The 23,122-nt window shown below is 33.3% G+C and overlaps 4 protein-coding genes and 2 pseudogenes across 5 annotated transcripts; 1 reads left to right on the top strand and 5 right to left on the bottom strand.

Moving 5' to 3' along the window:
• Positions 1-130: 130 nt before the first annotated feature.
• LOC106348698 lies at positions 131-3,048 on the bottom strand (annotated as a pseudogene).
• A 419-nt stretch (positions 3,049-3,467) lies between these two features.
• LOC106380542 lies at positions 3,468-4,744 on the bottom strand (annotated as a pseudogene).
• Positions 4,745-9,961: 5,217 nt separating this feature from the next.
• Positions 9,962-10,881, bottom strand: LOC106380551 (dormancy-associated protein homolog 4-like). The gene is made up of 3 exons (XM_013820328.3): positions 10,581-10,881; positions 10,374-10,428; positions 9,962-10,271 (listed from the first exon to the last, which is right to left on the bottom strand). The coding sequence occupies exons 1-3, from the start codon at positions 10,759-10,761 to the stop codon at positions 10,244-10,246; spliced, it is 264 nt and encodes an 87-aa protein (XP_013675782.1). The 5' UTR covers positions 10,762-10,881; the 3' UTR covers positions 9,962-10,243.
• A 443-nt stretch (positions 10,882-11,324) lies between these two features.
• On the top strand, positions 11,325-13,511 carry LOC106348730 (protein PATRONUS 1). Its single transcript, XM_013788534.3, has 4 exons — positions 11,325-12,006; positions 12,076-12,137; positions 12,224-12,442; positions 12,532-13,511. Exons 2-4 carry the CDS (start codon positions 12,080-12,082, stop codon positions 12,753-12,755), a joined length of 501 nt encoding a protein of 166 aa, XP_013643988.2. The 5' UTR covers positions 11,325-12,006; positions 12,076-12,079; the 3' UTR covers positions 12,756-13,511.
• On the bottom strand, positions 13,374-15,248 carry LOC106348721 (dnaJ homolog subfamily B member 6-like). The gene is made up of 6 exons (XM_048739537.1): positions 14,907-15,248; positions 14,609-14,702; positions 14,349-14,425; positions 14,184-14,240; positions 13,860-14,096; positions 13,374-13,780 (listed from the first exon to the last, which is right to left on the bottom strand). Exons 1-6 carry the CDS (start codon positions 15,006-15,008, stop codon positions 13,673-13,675), a joined length of 675 nt encoding a protein of 224 aa, XP_048595494.1. The 5' UTR covers positions 15,009-15,248; the 3' UTR covers positions 13,374-13,672.
• A 1,045-nt stretch (positions 15,249-16,293) lies between these two features.
• On the bottom strand, positions 16,294-21,320 carry LOC106348767 (phosphoinositide phosphatase SAC2). Of its 2 annotated transcripts, none has more exons than XM_048739515.1 (16): positions 20,944-21,320; positions 20,650-20,854; positions 20,413-20,578; positions 19,781-20,003; positions 19,604-19,680; positions 19,148-19,335; positions 18,945-19,042; positions 18,728-18,861; positions 18,522-18,644; positions 17,888-18,245; positions 17,687-17,808; positions 17,482-17,595; positions 17,235-17,408; positions 16,976-17,146; positions 16,806-16,884; positions 16,294-16,699 (listed from the first exon to the last, which is right to left on the bottom strand). In XM_048739515.1, exons 1-16 carry the CDS (start codon positions 21,016-21,018, stop codon positions 16,601-16,603), a joined length of 2,406 nt encoding a protein of 801 aa, XP_048595472.1. In that variant the 5' UTR covers positions 21,019-21,320; the 3' UTR covers positions 16,294-16,600. The 2 variants fall into 2 exon arrangements, with proteins under 2 accessions (XP_048595472.1, XP_013644029.2); XM_013788575.3 differs by having other exon boundaries at positions 17,888-18,233; positions 20,944-21,318.
• Positions 21,321-23,122: the final 1,802 nt, after the last annotated feature.

Below are 23,122 nucleotides of genomic sequence, written 5' to 3'. Positions count from 1 at the left end.
GTCCACCATTCATGATGAACTTGAGAAAAATATTTAATGCTTGAAATTATTGAAAATGGTGAATCCGTGAAGACATTAATACTAATCAAACGCAGTTTACTTTGGTCGTTGAAATGACTCCGTAGCTCTGTTTTCGTTTCAGACCAGAGAAAATTTCACTTATGAAACTGTATACAACGTGATACAATCTTTCTGAAAATCCTTCTCTCATAGACCAATCACTTTCCACAAATGTCTTTGAGGATCAGAGCATAGATTTAAGTCTCTCACTCTCAGTCCTAACATTGTTTCTGGTGATGTCATCAATGGTGGGACAACCAGAAAGAGCCATAGTTAACTCCAGCTCATTTTTCAACATGTCAATCACTTTTCTCACTCCATCTTCACCTTTAGCTGCAAGCCCATAGACTACAGGCCTCCCTATCTGCATAATCCAACCAAATTGCGTCATTACATCAACATAGAGCAACCAGAAAGTTATGTGCCAAATCTTCAAACATTTAAAAGCTTACAAGAACAGCTTGTGCTCCTAGTGCCAACGCTTTGAAAACATCTGTTCCTCGTCTCACACCTCCATCAAGCAAAACCGGTACCCTCCCTCCAACAACATGAACAATCTGCAGTTTCAAAAAGAAGACCAGTGTGTTCATAAAGAAGAATAAGTTTGGTCTTACGCAAAAGCTTTGATGGGTTTTTACCTCTTCTAAAACAGTTATAGTAGCTGGTGAATAGTCAAGCTGGCGGGCCCCATGGTTTGATACAACTATTCCATCTACACCAGCTTCAATAGCCCTAAGAGCTGAACATATCATCAAAAATATCTTTATTATATAATATGATACAAGCTATATAGTTATATATAGATCAGAGTATGACACAAGAACCTTACCGTCTTCACGGGTGAGTATCCCCTTAACCATAATTGGCAACTTTGTAATAGACCTTAACCATTCGATGTCCTAAAGTTTTCCAATGCAAACAATATAAGGAATGTTCTACCATTGTCATGGGAGTATTCAAGGACACGAACAGAATGAACTCACAAAGATTATTACCTTCCAAGTTAAGGAAGCATCAAATGTACTAGAGGCTAAGGCTTCAACCCCTGAACCTTCACTCTGAGAAAAAAAGTTATCAAGTCAACAACATGTTATGGTTTTACTTAACATGAACCTTAACTTCAAGCTCTACTCACAGGTAGGAAATTAAACCTTCGAAGTTCCTCAGCTGTGGGGATACCATTCTACAGAACAGAAGCATTGAATCATTCAACAAAAAAAACTACTACCTTTGTCGTCATTGTAAGTAATACTTTTCATTACAAAATAAGTATCATTTGATGATTTCGATACAATTTTTCTATTAATTTATTCTTTTTACCCATAATTAAGTATTTTTTTCAAAAATCTTAAATGCAATACAATTTTAATAGTCACATAAAGACAACTGAATATTTAAACGACTTCTAAGTTGAAAAGGAAGGAATGTTATTTTGTTAGATATACAGGATAAGAAAAGTTGTAATGGAGAATGTTACTTGTTCTTTATATCTGCTTCCCTTCTGCCAAATTTAGGAACATCAACAGTCAGAACAATGGCCTTGAATCCAGCTTTCTCAGCTCTTTTCACCATCTGAGCAGTTACATCGCGTCTCTTGTACACCTATTAAAGATATATCAGAGCGAACTAAGAACCAAGGCCTAAAGAATAAACAAAAGCAGATGAAAATGTCTAGATTGTGCAGTTACATATATTTGAAGAAACCGAACAGCGTTACAACTGGAAGCAACTTCCTCAATAGTGCATGACGCCATGTATGATACTATCTGAAACTCACACAACCACAAAAAAAGAAGTATAGTCATCACCTTAAGACCCAAAACAGAATGCAATAACATGTGTTCCAGTAAACACTTTAGTACCATGATAGTGTTACACGCAGCTGCAGCTTTTGCAGTGGCGGTTTCTCCTAACATAAAAGACAAATAAAAATAAGTTTCCATATATAACAGCTGCATGTACCAATAAAAAGTAAAGAGAGACCTTGTGGATGAGCCAACATATGCATTGCTGTTGGAGCAATCATGATTGGAGCTGAGATTGGGTAACCTAAGATTCTGGTAGACATATCTATCTTGCTCACATCAACGAGAACCCGAGGACGGAACCTGAACATCAAAGCACATGAGCACACAGGTAAAAACGGGGCCAACGAAACCAAAAAAGATATATTGTCATATTGATATGTGTTACATGATTCTAGTGAAAGCTTCCACATTTTCCTTGAGAGTGTGTTGATCCTCTGCTCCTCCGCTATAGAAATCATAATACATCTTGGGGAGAGCCCTTTTGGCCAGCTCTTGAAACTCATTCACGTTAACGATTTGATCCATCTATGTAGAGTATCATATCAAAGGAAAGAACACTCTCACAAATGATCCAACAAGACTAAACAGAATTACCATTCTTGAAGAGGCCTTATTGCCATCATTTTATTTGATCTTTAACGAGACAAGAACTATGCCTAAACCAATGATCCATTACCAAAGCCGGATGAGTCCTATGAAACATTAGTTTTGGCCTCCAAATTTTTTACATTATAGACTCCCGAAATTATGATATTTTTTTATTAAAGTTCTTAAAAATGTTTATAGCTCCCGAAATATCAGATCCGACCATGTTTGATTCGTCTATCTTAAATCTTTAAATTACAAGAAACTAAAAGAAATAGATATACTTTGGTTGCGATCATTAAAGAATGTTCATATAAAGTATATATGATGTCTTGCTCAAAAAAGAAGAAGTATATATGATGTAAAGAGAGCTGACTTTAGAAGTACTCACATGTGTCTGAAGGATGATCCAGCAAACAAATTCCAGATGATGTAGAAGCAGAACTTGAGAGATCAAAGCTACTTTTTCAAGTCTCCGAGTAAATTGAAACAGAAAAAGCACTGACGTGGCTGTCGGTAACACAAAACGACAACAGTTACTATTAGTCCTTTTCTTGTGTAGCGTGTAACATTGGATCATGTGAACCCTCTAAGCTGTCTAGAGTGTTTGCTTTCCGTCAAATTGCTGAAGTGCTCAACTATGAGAGTCGGAATCCTCAAACACGGTGCACAGAGAGCAACTAAGGGTTACACTGGGATTCATATTAGACCTGGGAGGCTCGGTACTTCTCAAGAACTAATTGTCAATCAACGATCAAGTAAAAGATGAATCATCTGTGCTTATATGCATCATATTCATATATGTTCTTTTGACTTACAAGTAGCTTCTATGTGATGATGATTGTGAAGAAATGCTATAAGCTTGGTTTGGTTGAAGGAGGCTTCTATCAACCAGGTTATCAATATGGAGGGTTTAAAACGTGCCGATATGGAAAAATTAGACCGTTTAATGGTTTTATAATTTTATTCCCCCTCAAATTATACCGTTCGGTCACAGCTTGTCGGAAAAGCAAATTAAACTCAAATCTAATTTTCTTTTCAACAAAAAAATGGTAAAATATTAATACACTCATAAATCCTAAAAATAAAGTTTCTTCTTTTGAACAATTTTCAAAACTCAAATCTAAAATACGAACTGAAATCACTAAACTCTACTAGTTCAGTAGTTCCTAACATCGTTGTTGCTATTGTTGACAATCGCATTCATGTTATTACTATTGTTTCCCATTCTCCTCCCTTTGCTGCTTAAGCTGCGACAACTCAAACTGAATCTTCACAAAGAACTGCATCCTCTGCATCTCCACCTCCTTAAAGAACCTCAACCTCTCTTTCTCCATCTCAGCCACCTGTCGCAGCTTCGCATTCTCTATTTGCTCGTAAGCTTCACCAAATCTCATGATGGCACTACTCACCTCCCTCCACGTGTTTCCTCCTCCTTGCTTCCTCTTCGACAGAGGAGGAGGCGGTAAACGATCTCCAGAGTCCTCTGACATAGTTGCTTCAGACTCCGAATCTGAATCAAACCAACTCTTCGAAGCAGCTTTAACCCTAGCCTTATCCCCAAAACGCGGCGTTTCAGCCTCACCTTGCCGATGGTAAAGATTCCAACTTTTCCCCATAGGAATCTTAAGCAACCCTCTAGGAGGAGGTGGAGATGAGATCTTGGCCGTTGAACCAATCAAACGGTCAAGCTTATCAAAGAACACCCAGCTGCTGCTACGGCCACGTGTTAACTTCTCTTGCTTATACTTCTTCTTGACCGTATCCATCCTGTTCTTGCACTGTACATCCGTCTTGGGAGTCTTACCGTTATCCTCCGCCTTCCTTCTCACCGTCTCCGCCACCTCTTCCTAGTGCTTCTGTTTCAGGTTCCCTCTGCTCAGCTCCATGTGAATCTTCCCCCACGCATCGATCAGAACGCCTGTAGCTCTCTCGCTCCAGCAATCCTCCCTCCCTCCGCCGCCGCTGGATTTGATCGGAAGCAGCGCAAGAGGCGACGCGTCGGGATCTTTCTGACGCGGCGGAGCTGGGGAAGCCACCGTTACCGTGAATTTTCCTGGCGGCGGCGGAGAAGAAGAAGAAGGATCGGGTGAATCGGAGTGAGATCGGATCTGGTCTTCGTCGTCGTCGGCCATGGATAATGATCTTGTTCGTTAGGGGGCGACACGTGGAATAACGATACGGGGAGCTGACGTGTAAGGTTCCGTCACCGGTAAACTTGACGGCCCACTAACACTAAGAATGTTGTTAACTCTATGTTACAATATGGTAAGGGGAGAGAGAGAGAGAGACTTGAATCTAAAGCGCTGATTCTTTGATGATCTTCTTCTTTGCTCCCGTTGTCAGCATATCAAGTTGAACAGAAAAAAAAGTGATGGTATATATATAGACTAGTGTAGGGGATTTTAAATTAATATATTATCCCTCGCAGCCATGATGACACGAGTTTCTAACTTGTTTAGCTAATGTTCTAGATTTTATTTGTTCCTCTCTGTATTTCCTCTTACACACAGTCATAAAGTCATAATAGAAGTAGAATTGACCAAAATATTCATAAATTTTCATTTGATTCATTATCCGTTTCGATTAGAACCGAAAAATCTAGATATCAATAACTCTACAAAAAAATAAATATTAATATGCAATATCGATAAGAAACAAAACAAATCACAAATAATAATATTTTTAGAAACAGATATCTGATCTGCATTTATATATATAATTTATATAAATAATATATTTTATATAATTTTACAGTATTTTTCTTTACTAATTTTTTTTACAACATTTACTAAATTTATTATATTACTTATTATCATTTTTAAAAAGTAAATTACCTTTTATTTTTGTGATAAAGTATTCTTATTTTAGATTTTAATTTATTTTTACGGATCGAATCGGATATCCAGTTAATTTTTTAAAAAAATCAGATATCCAGGACACCAAATATACGTGTGGCTACGGATCGAACCAAATCGGATAATTGATTATTCGGACAAAGAGGTTCGGATCACGAATACCTCCAAAAATCAGAATATCTGATTTGTGTCCAATATCAAAATGAGAATAAGTATGGGTGGGCGTTCGGGTATCCATTCGGGTTTGGTTCGGGTCTATTCGGATTTTGGATTTTTGGGGTCAAAGATTTTAGCCTCAATAGGGTATTTCTAAGTTTCGGTTAGAGTTCGGTTTGGATCTTTACGGGTTCGGATAACCCACTAAAACTATTTGTAAAATTTTAAAATTCATTATACACTTTAAATTTCTCAAAATCTATAAACAAAATAATATATTACATACAAATTTGAATAACAAATGTTAAAATATCTAAAGTTAACATATAATTTGATTTGGTTTGAATATTTGGATAGATAATCAATAGATATTTTGGTCACTCCATATAAATTCGATTTAATTGATGAATATTTGGATAGATAAGTAGATATATTCAAACATAAATTAATTCTAAAAAGCGACATGAGACTACTATTTACATGCATACATTTTTAACAATATGGTCACTGCATATAAATTCGATTAAGTAGGTGTTTGATTCTGACAAAAAAAGTAGGTGTTTGATCGTTTACTTATACACTAGGATAAGACCCGCGCCTTGCGCGGGATTAAGTTATTATTTTTATTATATTTTGGAGAATGAAACAATAGTTTGGCTTCATTTAGATTACGGGTGTTCAATCCGGATATCGGGTTGGTTTTGGTTCGGTTCGGTTTTTTTCGGTATTTGGTTAGTAAAATATAACTACTATTCTAAATCCATATTTACTTTGACTTTAGTCTTTCACATACTTTTGAAAGATTTCAACTGGACGACTAAATTGATCAGCCAATCTTGTTGCTTTAAATCATTAGTGTTTATAACTTATTATAACAAAAAAATAATCTATTGATCACAAAATTTTCAGAGTGGGAATATTCAAATTTCTAAATAATATATAGACGTTTTGAAAAATTTAAATATAACATATAAGAAAAAATATAAATGTTTTTATTATATATTTAATGTGATTTTTTAATATCTTACAATAATATAAAATTAAAAAAAAAAAGAACTAAGATACCAAAATTGTTATCAAATATTTATTATTCATAATAATTAATTTTCATATATACGTTAATCATATTAGGTAATTTCGTAGCTTTTAATTAAGGAAAGTGCAAAAAACATTTTGGTAGATTATTTATCAATTCGATAGTTAGTTGAATAAAAAATATAATGTAAGTTAAGATGGACAAACCTATTTTTCTAAGAATAGTATATTTTATATACTCATTTATTAAATGAGAATTTATAATCATACAGCTCTATGATCATTCATATCATTTTATAACTGAATATTTAAATCATCGATAACAAAATTTTCAATGTGAAATCTTTAATAAGTTTATAATTTATAAATATTTTTGAAAATTCATTGAAAGTTTTAATATTAAAATATTTATGTAATCTTATGGTATATAGTATAATCTATATATATATATATATAAATATATATGTTTTATTATTAAATGATATTTTTTACTCATATGGTTTTAAAATAATGTGTATCTTCTTATAATATTAAATAAAAGTTCATATTAATACAATTTTATGATCATTTGTAACTTATTATGACAAAAAAATAATCTATTGATCACAAAATTTTCAGAGTGAGGATCTTCAAATTTCTAATAATTTATAGACGTTTTGAAAAATTCAAAATATAACATATAAGAAAAATTTTAAATGTTTTTATTATATATTTAATGTGATTTTTAATTATATTTTAATAATATAAATTTAAAAAAAGAACTAAGATACAAAAATTGTTATCAAATATTTATTATTCATTATAATTAATTTTCACATATACGTTAATCATATTAGGTAATTTCGTAGCTTTTATTTAAGGAAAGTGCAAAACATTTTTTGGTACGTTATTTATCAATTCGATAGTTAGTTTAATAGTATATAAGTTAAGATGGACCAAAACATAATAGTTTAAGTTAAGATGGACCAACCTATTTTTCTAGGAATAGTATATTTTGTATAGTTATTTATTAAATAATAATTTATAATCATACGGTTCTATGATCGTTCATATTGTTTTATAACAAAATATTTAAATCATCGATAACAAAATTTTCAATCTGAAATCTTTAATAAGTTTATAATTTATAAATGTTCTTGAAAATTCATTGAAAGTTTTAATATTAAAATATTTATGTAATCTTATGGTATATAGTGTTTAATATATATATATATATATTTATTTTATTATTAAATAATACTTTTTACTCATATGGTTTTAAAATCATGTGTATCTTCTTATAATAAAAATGTTAAACCATTGATCATTAATTTTTAACATAATAATTTTAATAGTTTTAGTCATTTATTGTCGTTTTTAAAAATTCAAAATATAACATATACGAAAAAATCTAAATTTTATTTTTATAGCTAATTTGATTGTTTAATTTATTTTAAAAATATAAAATTAAACAAAAAATGATGGAGGAGATATACATTGTTATCAAATCTTTATTATTAAACTCATTAATTGTCATATATATATTAGTCATTTATGGTAATTCCGTAGGTTTTATTTAAGGAAAGAAAATATCATATCATATCATTATATCATATAGTTTGACCAATTTATGTATCTAACAACATATAAAAATTGAATGTGGACCTACTTATTTTTCAATTGAATGAAATTGACTACCTAATTGAGTGCCACCTATGCATTGGGGCCTCTTTTAATTAATACAAAATTGAGGTTACATCTTTTCAAATGTTCCTCAATTAATATATAAGGGATTCGTAGAATGGTCTCTTTCAACGGTCCAATGCGTTTAGCACAATCCTGCAATATTAAGGATAGTACCTTTTAAACATTTAAGCTATAAGAGTAACAAAAAAAAGAGAGAGGATCATATGAGAATGAAAAGAGATGGAGATCAAACCAATCGCAAGCATTAAGACTTGTAGCATGTGTTTCAGTTTCACTTGGTGTTCCAGCTGCATACAAAATTGAATATGAGAATAGTTAATATACAAATCAATATTTTTCAAGCTAATATCGCCTCAGCCTTTTTTTTTGCAAGCTTTATAAATTGTTCTTAGCTAACCAGTGCTGGACTTGCGTACAAATCATATAAGTATGTTCTAGATTTTATTTGTTCCTATCTATATTTCCTCTTACACACAGTCATAAAGTCATAATAGAAGTAGAACTGAACAAAATATTCATAAATTTTGAATCGATTTGTTATCAGTTTCGAGTTTCGACTAGAACTGAAAAAAATCTAAATATCAGTAACTCTACAAAAAAAAACAAATATTAATATGCAATACCGATAAAAAACAAAACAAATCACAAATAATAATATTTTTAGGAACGGATATACGGTCTGCATATATATACATATATTTAAAGAATTATATACATAATTTATATAAATAATATCTTTTATATAATTTTACAGTACTTTTCTTTACTAATTTTTTTGACAACATTGACTAAATTTATTATATTACTTATTATAATTTTTTTTAAAGTAAACTACCTTTTATTTTTGTGATAAAGTATTATTATTTTCAATTTTAATTTATTTTTACGGATCGAATCAGATATCCGGTTATTTTTTTTAAAAAATAAAATATCCAGGACACCAAATATATGGGTGGCTACGGATCGAACCAAATCGGATAATTAATTATTCAGACAAAGAGGTTCGGATCACGAATACCTCCAAAGTCAGGATATCCAATTTGTGTCCAATATCAAAATGAAAGTGAATGAGAATAACTATGGGTGGGCGTTCGGATATCCATTCGGGTTTGGTTCGGGTCTATTCAGGTTTTAGATTTTTGGGATTCAGGGTTTAGCCTCATTCGGGTATTTTTAAGTTTCAGTTAGAGTTCGCTTCGGATCTATACGAGTTCGGTTCGGGTTCGGATAACCCACTAAAACTATTTGTAAAATTTTAAAACTTATTATATACTTTAAATTTCTCAAAATCTATAAACAAAATAATATATTACATACAAATTTGAATAACATATGTCAAAATATCTAAAGTTAACATATAGTTTGATTTAGTTTGAATATTTGGATAGATAATCAATAGTATTTTTTGGTGTTTTGAGTATATTTTAGCTATTTTAGATATTTACGTTTGACTTTTTATATATTTTCAAATATTTTGGAAAATTTAAAAATATTATATATATTTTGGATATTTTTAATAGATATTAAATTTAAAATATATTTATATACATGGGTATAGAAATCTATTTCGGATACATTCGGGTATTCGGAATACTTTGGTTCGTGTCGGATTCGGTTTCGGTTTTTTTAGATACCAAAATTTTGAACCCGTTCAAATATTTAATCAATTTTGGTTCGAGTTCGGTACTACTTTTTCGGGTCATGTTTGGTTCGGTTCTTCGGATTCAGATTTTTTTGCCAGTCCTAAGAATAAGAAGAGGAAACTGATTCGGATGACATCACAAATATGTTCTTCTTTTATTGCCAACATTAATTTATGGGACATTTCATATTAGAGAACCCATGTTTCAAAAGAACAATCCATCTGGGTCACTACTATTTACATTCAAAAGACAAACATAAATTCTAAAAAGCGACATGAGACTACTATTTACATGCATACATTTTTAACAATATGGTCACTGCATATAAATTCGATTAAGTAGGTGTTTGATTCGTGACAAAAAAAAAGTAGGTGTTTGATCGTTTACTTATACATTCGTAGAATGGTCTCTTTCAACGGTCCAATGCGTTTAGCACAATCCTGCAATATTAAGGATAGTACCTTTTATACATTTAAGCTATAACAGTAACAAAAAAAAAAGAGAGAGGATCATAAGAGAATGAAAAGAGATGGAGATCAAACCAATCGCAAGCATTAAGACTTGTAGCATGTGTTTCAGTTTCACTTGGTGTTCCAGCTGCATACAAAATTGAATATGAGAATAGTTAATATACAAATCAATATTTTTCAAGCTAATATCGCCTCAGCCTTTTTTTTTGCAAGCTTTATAAATTGTTCTTAGTACTGCCGCCGTAAAAGGTCAACCGAAACAATACAAAGGTAACTTACGAGTCAAAGGAGAACCCGGGGTGCTTGATCCGACAGGAGAATCCGGGACACGACCAGGATTCACCATCAACTTCTGGTTACTATTCTTTGTAGCAGAATTGCGATTTCTCAACTTCTTCAGACCATTTTCGGGCGCAGGACCGGCCACCGTTTCATCCCACAGCTTGTGCAACAACCCCATATATCCAAATCAATTTTTTACAAAAGGGGTTTTGTTAATGCTCTCTTATGTTTTTTGTTCCTGTTCTGTATTGGAGATGAGGATAGTGGTGATTTTATTTATATAAAGATGGGAAAGAGAAGCGTGGAATCATATCTTTGGCTAAGACTAATTATATAAGATTTGACCTTAATTTTAACATTTCCAAAATTAAGTAGAGATTTAATAAAGGATAGTGATATTTATAATCCTAGCAGATAAGAAGATCGTTTAGACAATGAGTTTTATAGGATGTGACACGTTGACTTTTCATCTTACTTCTTTGACGCTTTCAACCATGTTTTTAAACCCAATCCGAATATTAAACCGGACAATTTACCGAGTCACTATTGGATCGACCGCGGACAAACCATATATTAATATTTTTTGTTATTAATAATATATTAGCTATTGAAGATATAAGAAACATTTTATGTTTTAAAAACCGTTTGGAAAAATACTTTACTTTAGTTTTATTCATTTTTATTTTCATTTCACATATGAAATATTAAAAGAATAGACTATTTAACAATTTTGTAATAAATTAAGAGTTATGAGATTGAATAAAAATATATCAAGATTTAAAATCTATAAGTATTTAAATGTCTAGTGTGAATAATAAAATTAAACTTTAAATCGAAAATAAACCAAAAGTGAAATATAAAATTGTAATAAATTATCGATAACAGAAATAAATACTAAATTACATCAACTAGTTTTTTTAATAGAATCCACATGATAATATAATCTTTTTTATTATTAATTAAAATGCAAAACATATTCTAATAATGTAACAGAAAAATTCAAGAAAAAAATAATTAAAAGTTATATATTGGTTCAACCAATGATTCCCCCGGTAACGGAATTCCGGATTTTAACGAATTTTTGTGGGTTTTACCTGATTTTAAAATAATTAGTTTTTCCTAAAATCCAAACCGGATTACATGATGCCCGGTTTAACGGTTCGACTCAAAACACTCTTTCAACCGAATAATCTTAAACCAGTTCGACAAACCTTAATTGGGCCGTGGTTGAAACATTCTGCAACGGCTATTAACCTTTTTGTTTTTTTCTTCTATAAATTCACTTGTTTCGCCTAACCTCGTAGTCTCTAGATTGAAAAGTTACCGTTAAAACAATTTCAAGAAAAGCGCTCTTCGTCTTCCTCCTCTAAGACTCGTCTCTCTCCCACAAGATCTTACCAAGAAACTACTCCATTTTCGAAAGGTAATCCTTCTGATTTAGGTTCGGTTCTTTTTTAAATGAAATTAACAAGCTTTTGTTCGGTGTTCACAGGAACATGAACACTCTTCAACAGATGATCTTCCCTGACGAGAACGCTCCCATTCATCGCAAAAGTAGTTTACTCTTTTCTCTTTATCTTTTAAGCTGTTGATGGATATGCTTTGAAACAAAGTAAGACTTTGTTTATTTGCTGTTTCAGAGTCTGTTGTTACAGCTGCTTCTGTGCTTGGTCAGAAGAAGAAACCTGGAGGAGCTCGTAAGGCTCTCAATGATATCACCAACAAGTCAGCTGGGGCTCATCCCAAACCTTCTTCCAAGACCAAGCAACTTGCTGGGGAGATGTTCTTGCATGACCACAGCAAATGCATCAAGGAGCAGCAAAGTCTCTGGGACGATGATGATCTTTTGCTTCACCATGGTAAAAAGCTCTTGATGGTGGTTGTAAACCTATCTTTGCTTGTCAACTTGTGCTTTAAATAAAGCTTGTTCCTCTTTTTTTTTTTGTAGATTCTTCTTGCATCAAGGAAAAGAATCTCAAGTACAATTTGACTTGTGACGAACCAGAAGAGATTCCATCGCCCAAGTTGACTAGTTACCTGAAGAGCTCAACTCCATGGCGCTCTCCAGTCCGCCATGGCTCTATGATGATGTTGATGCCTTCCACTCCTCTTGCTTGGCGGTTCGATTCAGCTGAATTCACACTCAAAGAAGACTACGACGACCTCTTCTGAATGTCTTTTATGAGTTTTCATCCTTCAGATGAAGTTAGTAGTAGTTAGTAGCGACTATCTCTTGTTCAACTCAAAAACTGTTTTAGTTTCTTCATGTACTAGTACTACTCTGTGTCCATAATTTCATGAAATAGAAAGCTGATATCTTTTCTAGTATATGAGCATTCTCAGTAACATTAAGAAGATCCGTGATCATTCTATATCTCTTAAACGGTTGACTTATATTGCCTTATTATATTTTGACACTGCGATGACACATGATTATTGTTTCACCTGTCTGTCTTCTTCAATGTTCCATAACATCTCCAACGTGTGAATCTACAACTTACAGTATAGACTATGGCTAACTACGGTTTGAGCGGTGCGAGACAACCGGTTTAACTGTGATACAGTTTTAACAGTTATAAAAACGTATAGATATATAATATATGTAGAAATTTTTATTACAGTTAACTGCAGGACGAAACAGTTCATAAAAATAACTGTTCGTAAATTGTTCCAATCTTCTTTAAACATTTTGAGTAATTAATTAGTATTTTTATAGATGGAAAGTGGGGTAAAACATCTAAAAGATTCTGATAAGATTTGCCATTACTTTGACGCTTGGTTCAACTAGAATGGACCAAACAAAAATGTATTATATTCAAATGCTGAGAAAATCAAGAGAGAATAGGATGTGTATTCATCATAAAGCAGCAGTTGACTTCATCGATCTTAACAACTCTTTGCTTAGGAGACAACAATTAGAGAGAGAGAGAGAGAGAGAGAAGAAGCTTCGAGAAAATGAGGGTGTGTAGTTTACAAACGACAATGTTTTTTTGAGTATTTTCATGCATCACCGTTGAGAGGAGACCATAACCAGTAGTCCTCATGTGTGTGACTAGTCGACAAATAAAAAATATGGTCTGAAGGAAGGGCTATGAAGTAGGGACTCCATAGTTGTTAGAAGGTTGAGCATTGTTCTTCCGTCTGTTCCTTCTTCCACCATTGTTCTTCCCTTTCTTGAAATCCTGCTGATGTTCCACCTGAAAAAAAGAAACAATACATCATCATCAAGAACGGCACCTTCAGGAGCATTAAGACGAGGGTGAAATGAATCTTTACCCCTAAAGAGAAGGTGTGAGATCTTGAGTCAAATCCGAAAGGATCACTAGTCCCCATCGAGCTCATCCCAAACGGTGACTGCTGATAGTTTGTATCAAAGACAAAGTTACAAGAGGAACTGAAAGTTGAAGCAGAGAAGGATGAGGATGATGAGGGTGGGAATGCTGTGGCGTCTCCTTGAAACATCTCATTAAACAAATCTTGTAGCTGCTCAAAACTGTCCCCTGAACTATTCTCCTGCCAAAACCAAACATCTCAAATATCAATAATGAAGTCTATTATAATAAGCTAAGGGGTGAAAGAAACTAGTGAAGAGAGACTTACATTAGGCTTAGATTGATTCATCATTGCAGCCATTTCGTTCAAGAAATCACCCATTCCCTGCAAAAAACAAAAAAAATTCCATCACTGCATGGTTCAATAACGCATGTCAAGAAGCATCGCACTATCTTTAAGAAAAATATGAAAAAAAAAGACGGGGACTATTACATTTTGGTCCTCAACATCATCATCACTGTTATAAGCTCCAACATCATAGAGGAACCTCTTGTTGGAGTCAGACAGAACTGTTTCCCACCACAAAAATATAAAAGAAGCTTAATCAAAAAACATAAATAGTACTTACAAAAAAAAGTACATATCAAGAAGATAACAGAGGATCCTCTGTTTCCAATAATCAACTCCCATTTTTTTCCATATAACAACTTAAAAAAAATGATTAAAAATGAAGAAAAAAGTGGTGAAATTACCAGAGTAAGCCTCTTGAATAGCCTGAAATTTCTTCTTTGCTTCATCTACAAACTCCAAGTTTCCCATCGATGAACAACGATCTGGATGCCATCTCTATAATTCAAAGACAAAAAGTTCCCAGTTAATTGTCAATAAAGCATATAAAAGTTAATCTAAATTTTAATCAAACCTATCAGCTAAGGCATATGATCCAGTATAATGAAACTAACAAAAACAAATCAATTGGCTATTATTATTATTACATGCAATACTCCAAACAGAATCAATATGTTGTTCAGACAAAAACAGAAGACTTACAAGAGCAAGCTTCTTATAAGCAGTGCGTAGTTCGGTCGAGGTACATTCCTTGTTCAAACCAAGAACAGCATACAAATCATCGTTGCTGTTGTTCGACGCCATACCTTTTACTTTCTTGTTTTTTCGAGCTTTGCTTGGAAAGCAAGTTCTTAAAGAAGCCAACACAAGGGATGGATTAAGGTTAGATAGGAGTCGTAGACGAACAAAGAAGAAACTCAAGAGAAAAGAGAAGAGGTGGTTAAAATAGGGCTTTTATTATTGTGTTTCTCCTCTCCTTTCATATACGTATACGCTATTAGAGAGAATGGAACTCTCCAGAACCACTTCTCTGCCACTTGTCTTTAGATATTTTTCTCTACTCTTCTTTTGTTTTTTTTTTAATAATAAGCTGAATAATTATCTTCTTCTGACTCTTTTGATTGGGTCAAACAAATACTACTTAAAATTTTTGTAGGAAGAAAATATCTCGTATTATACTATTATTTTTTTTCTTTTATCCTCAACTCAACTAAAAACGTTTTTTTCTTAACTACTCTCCAGTTTACGTCATCTACATCAATAATTTCTTAATTTAAAATTTTTACCCAAAATAATAATATTTTAATATAATAGTTTTTCAAAGGATTAGAGATTTCAAAAATTCCTTTAAGAAATTTTGGTATATAGCTCTCAATATTTTGAAAAAAAAAGAAAATCATATTTATACCGCTCATATAAAAGAGTTTGATGATTTGTCAATTGTATTTATATCTTGAATATTATAGGTAATGAACTAATGATATAACTTATGTGCCAATATATGCTAAAATATCTTGTGAAAATTGAATACTATAATTGGTTGTGGAGAGTAATAATTCAATCATCTTCGAGCATGAGGGTGCGGCTGAGATTTCAGATTTGGTTTGATATTTTCTTTAGTGGCTCTCGCTCCAGAAGGTTCGAATGAATGTGGTCTTCTTCGTAAAGTGCTCTACACTCGGACCTCTTGTGTCACCGTCCTTTTTTTGGAAAGATGTGCTTTTAGTTTTAAACACGTTAAATCATGTGGACCCACTGATGACTAATTTGTCGTTTTACGCAAGTAAATTAGGAACGGGTTTGGTTAAAATACTTTTGGAGGAATTAACCTCATTATCTACCTTTGTAATGTTAAATAGACCCCTGACACATTACTAAGCTGCTAAAGGTATCAACCAGAGCTTGACCTCATTACAAAGTATCTATCTCAAAGATTGTAACTTGTAGGTTTTTGATGATTTAGAGGATACTGGTAATAACAGTATAAAACAGACAAAACATGTTTGTCTTTATGTAGTATCTTGATTAAAAGAGGTTGGTCCAAAACTGTCCAAACTCCACTCCGAAGTCTAGTTTGTAACGGTGGAAGAGTACTGAACATACTCTGTCTTATTGCATTCGGGATTCAAATCCAAACTCCAAAAAATGAAAATGTCTCAAAGATATATCCAACAAGATCTAAGTTATGTTTTTCTGTATAAGTAAATTATATACAAGTTTGTCTACTCTCTCTTTTCTTTCATTTCTTTCACACCTTTTCACCATTTTTCTTCCAAACTGATTAATGAATTAGCAGCGGTTAGTATATCCCTTCTCTGATACTTTTCTTTATTCACCAGCACTAACATGTATCTTCTTATTTTCTTTTGTTTGGTAAAAACAATCTAGCTCTCGTCTCACCAGAAATGTCCCTCTTCTTCATCCATCACCCACCTCACATAACCTTGAGGAATCCCACTAATGACTTCTCCCTCCATAGTTGTTACTTCATCTCTCTGTAAAAAAAAAGGTAAACAAATAAATATTTACCACATAAAGCGTTGTTCAAAAAAAAAAAAAAAAAAACCACATAAAGCAGACATTTGATATTTATTTGCTCACCTTTGTGTTAATGACACAAATCTCTGACTCTATTTTTGTACTTTCAGGTATGGTTTCAAAAGATCTAACCATTGTTGATCTACATAAGATGAAAAACAATATCAACTTCAGACAACATGTTTTGGTTAGTAACTGAACTGATAAATAGATCATGTCTTCTAATTTTTTACCTTCCGTAACTACTCTCATCTTCACAAGAGGCTCCTGAAGAAGAAACCCAATCCATATCAAAAGCTGCACATGTGCATTGGTCACCACCATGCCTATCATCATTACAGCAGAAGCAATCGTTTTCAAGTATCTCGTCTAAACCTATATCCTCCAACGTCGCTGGTGGAGCACTGCAAACACACACACATAAAATCAATTCTCCAATATTTAGCTGACAACAACCTTAATCTAAATACATTTATTTGACAGTTTTTTTACCTGAAACTACCAGCAATCATGGCAGCAGTTTTAGAAGTTGAGATGATCTCAGGTGCTGAATCTGAAAGACCTTTAACTTCTTCATCCTTCTCACCTAAACCATGCCTACCAGCTACTGTACTACTGCCCTCACTAAGGATGCTACTTTCTGATAGAGATCGTTTCATCGTAGACCTAAACGCATGGGAAAAAAAATGTAATGTAAGTAACATAACATGTTTCAAACTACTCTACGAGTGTAAAGTACCTTGAGATCTCAGGTACAGAACTGGCAAGAAACCTTGCTGCATTGTAATGCTGATCAGAACCTAATTCCCATAGCGCTGGCTTATCTGGTTGTGGCTGAAAGTATCCCAAGAACCTGTAGAAGAGTACAAGTGAAACGTCAAACAACATTGTCATACCAGATGGCATATAAAGGCTTAGAGAGAGAAAAGTTTAAGACAGCATACAAGTTAATTGCATCTTGCTTTTCAGCATCCATATAAGCGTTACTGTAGTAACGTTGCAATGTTCTGAATAGTTCTTGTGACTGAGTAGCCGCTTTCCACTGACCACGCCTTTCACAAAATATCTATCCACAGAAAAAAAGATCATTGCAAGGTTTAATAACAAGGCAACAAAGTAATGTCCAGAGAAGCTAAGAAAGGGACCTTGTTGTGTGCAGCTGATCCTCCATACTGAAGCGCAAGAGTATCGCCCATTGTCTCATAAACTCCCATCAAATCTTCAGCCAGAGGATTATCTAGATCAATAGTATCAGACTCTGTCAATCTCAAAGCATGGAGCTGACGCGCAAAAGCTACCAAACCATAAGCGTACTGAGCAACATTGGTGCGGTCTAAACAGTCTATGCAGTTAGTCCTCAAGACTCCATTCTGAAGCATGGTGGCTTCCTTTTGCCGATCCTTTTTGTCATTACCATTTTCCACCGCTGAGTCTGATGCAATCTCATCTTTAGTGGGAAGATCATAAGTAGAACATTCATCAATATTGTTCCTGCAATAAAAACTAAGAGGTTATAAATCAAATCAAAGGCTATTTGGTGTCAACACAATGGTAAGCACATGGCCGGTCCTGGGCAAAACCGAATGAAACATTCGCCTATAGCTCCCAAACTTTTCGAAAAAATTACTTAGACATAGGCCCATAAATTTGTAAGAAAAATAAAAATTTATTGAAATCTTTACTAAATCGTCTATAGTTCCCAGAATATCAGGGCCAGTCTTTGGTAGCAAGAAGCTACATAGAAGTACAGAAAAAATGTTGGTAAATTTAGATACTCACTCCACGGTGGATGGATTCTGGTTCTGAAACCCATCTGAAGTTAGCTGACAGTAGAAGATGCCAGTCAAGTTCAGTGCATAAGTAGCCAACCTGCCGAGAATCCCCAACACGTTTGTGCCTTTTCTGCAAATAAAAATAATGTTCAGTAGTAAGCATGTTATGTTAACTTATAAGCTATATGAGGGTTGTGTCTCCATTCAACGTACTTTCTGGAGTGTTTATGCAAATCCCAGTGAAGAGGCCTTAGACGCTCCTCCTTGCTTAGCCCTTTGTTTATAAACGTAATTGCATTTGCAAACTCTACACGCAGAATGGTCTCACGAGGTCTCTTTTCACGTGTCTGTTTTTTTAACAATCAAATGATATTAGGGCTTTGATCAAGATTTTGTAACTTCATTAACAAGTCAGAAAAAGAAAACAAACCTTGATCAAGTTGAGTACTATGATTGGATTCCCATATCTCTTTGCTAGATTTTCGAAATGCAGTCTTGTTGCCTCGAAGTTAGGGTCTTTCGCTGACACTTTACACATCAAAAGAGATATCAGCACAGAGAAAAAGAATCAAAATCTCAGTTCAATCAAAAAAAAAAAAAGAATCAAAATAGAAAATGAGTCAAAGATCATACATGTTATATCAGGTTTGATATTCAAGCGTGAAGTCTCCTGAGACCAGAACAAGGGTATGGAGCCACGGTTCTGAACTACAGAACTTACTCGGACGGGATGACCATCTTGAGCTTCCTCGTAAACAATCTGCTCTGTCTCAACATCATTAGCTACCCTTCCTTTCTCGTTCACACCACGTTTCAGATACCTGGAGAACAAAATAGAAGATTACAACTCAACTAAGAGTTAAGATGATTTGTAGTAAAACGACAAATCAATTGCTATTCAAACATGAATTTTTGAAACTCATTTAAAATCCGCTTTTATTGAAGTAACATTTCATAAAATCTTTTAAACTCTCCAACTAAAATTATCGGAAAACTCATAAAAAATCAAATCACTTCAAATTCTATATTGAATACAGCTTAACCAAATGAACAGCAGAGATAGAACAAGCTCAGGTGAAGTGGTTGTACCTTGTGCCAGCATAATGCCTAGATCGGCGAGCAATTAGAGTCAATCTAAAGTTCTTCTCACAAACTGATAGCTTAACCTAAATATTAGACACAAAAAGGCCATTTTATAATGTGCATATCTCAGAATGTTAGAAAAAAGTAACAGAAACCATAGGACCAATTTGTAAACAGTAGTACCTGTTTGAAGAATCCATACACCAAGGCAACTGTCCACATACAGTCCTTGGGGTTATTTCGAATCCGCCGAGTTAAGTATTCGTTCCAGACAAACATAGATTCATAGTAAGTCTGTCCTTCAGCATTGTTTGACATATTCCTCTGAAGTGAATGCATGATATGATAGGAATAGCTGAAGAATAAGTCCTTTGTGAGATCAACAGTGCAGAGAAGCCTCTTGTACCTATAAAAATTTCCAAACAAGACAAAAGAAACAACCAAAAAAAAAAGAAACATGATTCAGAACCTGGATCAGTAAATCATCTTAAAAACATATCATCAACAAACAGAAGAAATCAAAATTAGAATAAAATATTAAATAAAAAAGCTCTCCATTTTCTTGATAATACCTCTTGTCTTATAACATATCAAAATATATATACAACAAATCAGAAGTGTGCCCACTGTACCTAGAAATAGTAAAAAAAAGCAAAAAAAAAAAGTGCAACAAGATGGAAACACTAATCTGCTGGATCAAAGTAGAGAGTAGAATCTAAGTACAAGTGGAATTTTTTTTAATGATTTCTAAATGTAAGTAAGGTACCAATGTACAGTTTTTTTTCAATTTACAAGCAGAAGTGACATAAGAAGACCTTTTCTCATCCTTAGAATAAGCCACAGTGGATAGAACAGAAGCATGTGGAATCGTAACAATCCTGCTCTTTGCTACACCATAAACAGTATGCCCACAAACTTCACCAAGCTTCCTTCTCTTAGTGATTATCAGCATGTAGTAAGGTCCCAAGAACCTAATGAATCCTATAAAACCAAGAAAATGTCAAAACTAGCAACTAGTAGAGCACAAGATTTGGTGTAATAAGAAACGTTACCGATGATGCCGTAGCAAGTGGTGACGAATTTTAACCCACCGGCTGATCTGTTCCCTTCGTGTATCCTCCTCAGAGTCTCGAAGCATTCGGATTCTGTGTAAGGAGTTGAGTCTTGGTGAAAGTTGAGCTCTGTTTGCTCTGTTCTGTCTAGCTTGAGAACCTTCCAAAAGGTTCGGTTTTTATCTCTTCCGATCATGTAGAAGTTCTGTTGTTCAGACAAAAAAACGACAAAAGGTTTAGACTTTTAGCAAATCTATGGATGAGAGAGAGAGAAAGAGAGAGAGGAATCATTACCGAGCGTGTCTCGTAAAGTCTGAACTTTTGTAAGAAGGAAGAACTCGTGTCCATCGATCTCTCTGGCGCCGCCATTTGAATTACTCTTGAGAACCGGAGCTCCGATAAAGTCGGGTCCTTTCGACTGTACAACTGAATCTGAGTTCACATACACAGACTAGACAAATTTTTGAAAAGGAAAAAAAAACGAATCTTTCAATTACAACTGTACTCAGAAACTTAGGACAAGACGATGTACGATAACCCTTTTGGTAATAAGATCTACAGTTCGAGATTTTGTAGGTTTGAGATTAGTAGATGGAGAAGAGAGAAGATGATGACAGAGCTGCGGTGACCGGAACCACAGAAACAAATTAACGAGAGAACCCTCCCTTTCGGAGGAATAGTTGGGAATGTGGCTGCCCAGATACCAGAGTTATCAAAAAAAAAAAAAAAAAAAATAAAGGAGGTACAGCTGTACTGCCCGCCACCCGGGTTCGAGTTTTGGCCACAACGGATTTAACATCCCTTCCGTTGGGGCGCTGGACCCCTTTCGGGAGAATAGTTGGGAATATGGCTGCCCAGATACCAGAGTTATCAAAAAAAAAAAAAAAAAATTAACGAGAGAGAGAAAAAAGGGTTTAAAAGTTTTTAACTTTAGGCGCTCGTTTATATATATATATCCTAAGTAATTTTAATTTTTGTCGTTAGTCAAAATTAATTAAAAAATGGTTTATTAGTAATACGAGCTTAGAACATTCACATTCAAAATATATTATGAAATGTTTTCGGCCGACTAATACGAGCTGAAAACTTTCACACACATATAAATTATGAACTGATTTTTTCTGGAAGTGTTGAACAATAGAACCCATCAATTCAAATTCAAAATATATTATAATTTTAGAATGAATGAATACATGGCAAAACTTTTGTGTGACAAATGATGTAAGAAAATGTGCAGAAATGTTAGAAAAATCATTCAACATTATAACTATATAATAATATAAATAAGAAAAAATGAATTTATATTTCCAATTGACAGGAGATTATGAATATATATAAAAAAGTGAAACTGTAACTTTTAAAATGATGTAAGAGGGGAGAAAATATTAGCAGCTACAAAGACTGAACTATGTAGATTATTTATCTTAGCTTAACATAATACATGATTAGAGAAGATATGAATGTATTTACTTTTTTTTTTGAAAATTATGTATATACTATATTGATCATTTTTATTGTATGTCACCGTAAACGCAAAAATGTAAATGGACGAAATTCTACCGTTTTCATTTTTTCTATTCCGTTTGATTCAACATCATGCTAAAGATCAAGCTAAATATCATGAAGTCAATGATAAACGTGATCAGCATTTCCGGAATATCAGTTACTTTGTAATATACAAAATCATGTCAAACTCGTTTTCACCTATCATTAGAGCAAAAAATACAAAGAACAAAGGATTCATGTTCTTCTTACCGTGTGAAGATTAATCAAACGTGTACGGGTGTACAAAACTACAAACTCCCTTGAATAATATTGATGGATCCTTCTATTTGATTTAAGATATTTTGTGATGTGATTAAATTAATCATTTCTATTAGTTTACTAAATCAAAATATGTTTATGGTATTTAGTCAAATAATTTATACGTTTTTGTATGATGTGACATGTAAGGTTGCGAAGGTGTCGGTACATAAAAAGACAAATTAAAAATACGAAGTCGACGAACATATAATAAATAGTAAGCAGTTCTTTCAGGAGTATGATATAACATTTGTGATTCAACAAAACAAATCCCAAGATCTGGTTATCTTTGATTTGTAACAAAAAAAAAGTAATATTAAAGTATATAAGTATATAACACATATACAACTTTCATTGTTTCTAATAAGGCTTCAAATGTTACGAACCGCTCCGCCCCGCCCTGCAGTTAACAGTAACAAAAATCTTTACATATATTATATATTTATACGTTTTTATAACTGTTAAAACCGCACCGCAGTTAAACCGCTTTTCCCGCACCACTTAAACCGCAGTTACCATACCAATGATACATAAGCCATAAAAATAAATAAAAATAACCAATGATACATTTTTTTTTGGTCGATAAATAACCAATGATACATTGGATACAATTAACGAATTATTACAGTGATAACTAAAATTTACAGATAAGAGGTGGGCAAAATAAACA

The sequence above is a fragment of the Brassica napus genome, chromosome A1, assembly GCF_020379485.1.
Source record: "Brassica napus cultivar Da-Ae chromosome A1, Da-Ae, whole genome shotgun sequence".
Taxonomy (NCBI): domain Eukaryota; kingdom Viridiplantae; phylum Streptophyta; class Magnoliopsida; order Brassicales; family Brassicaceae; genus Brassica; species Brassica napus.
The sequence above is the reverse complement of the archived record's forward strand: the minus strand, read 5'-3'. Positions and strand labels throughout refer to the sequence as shown.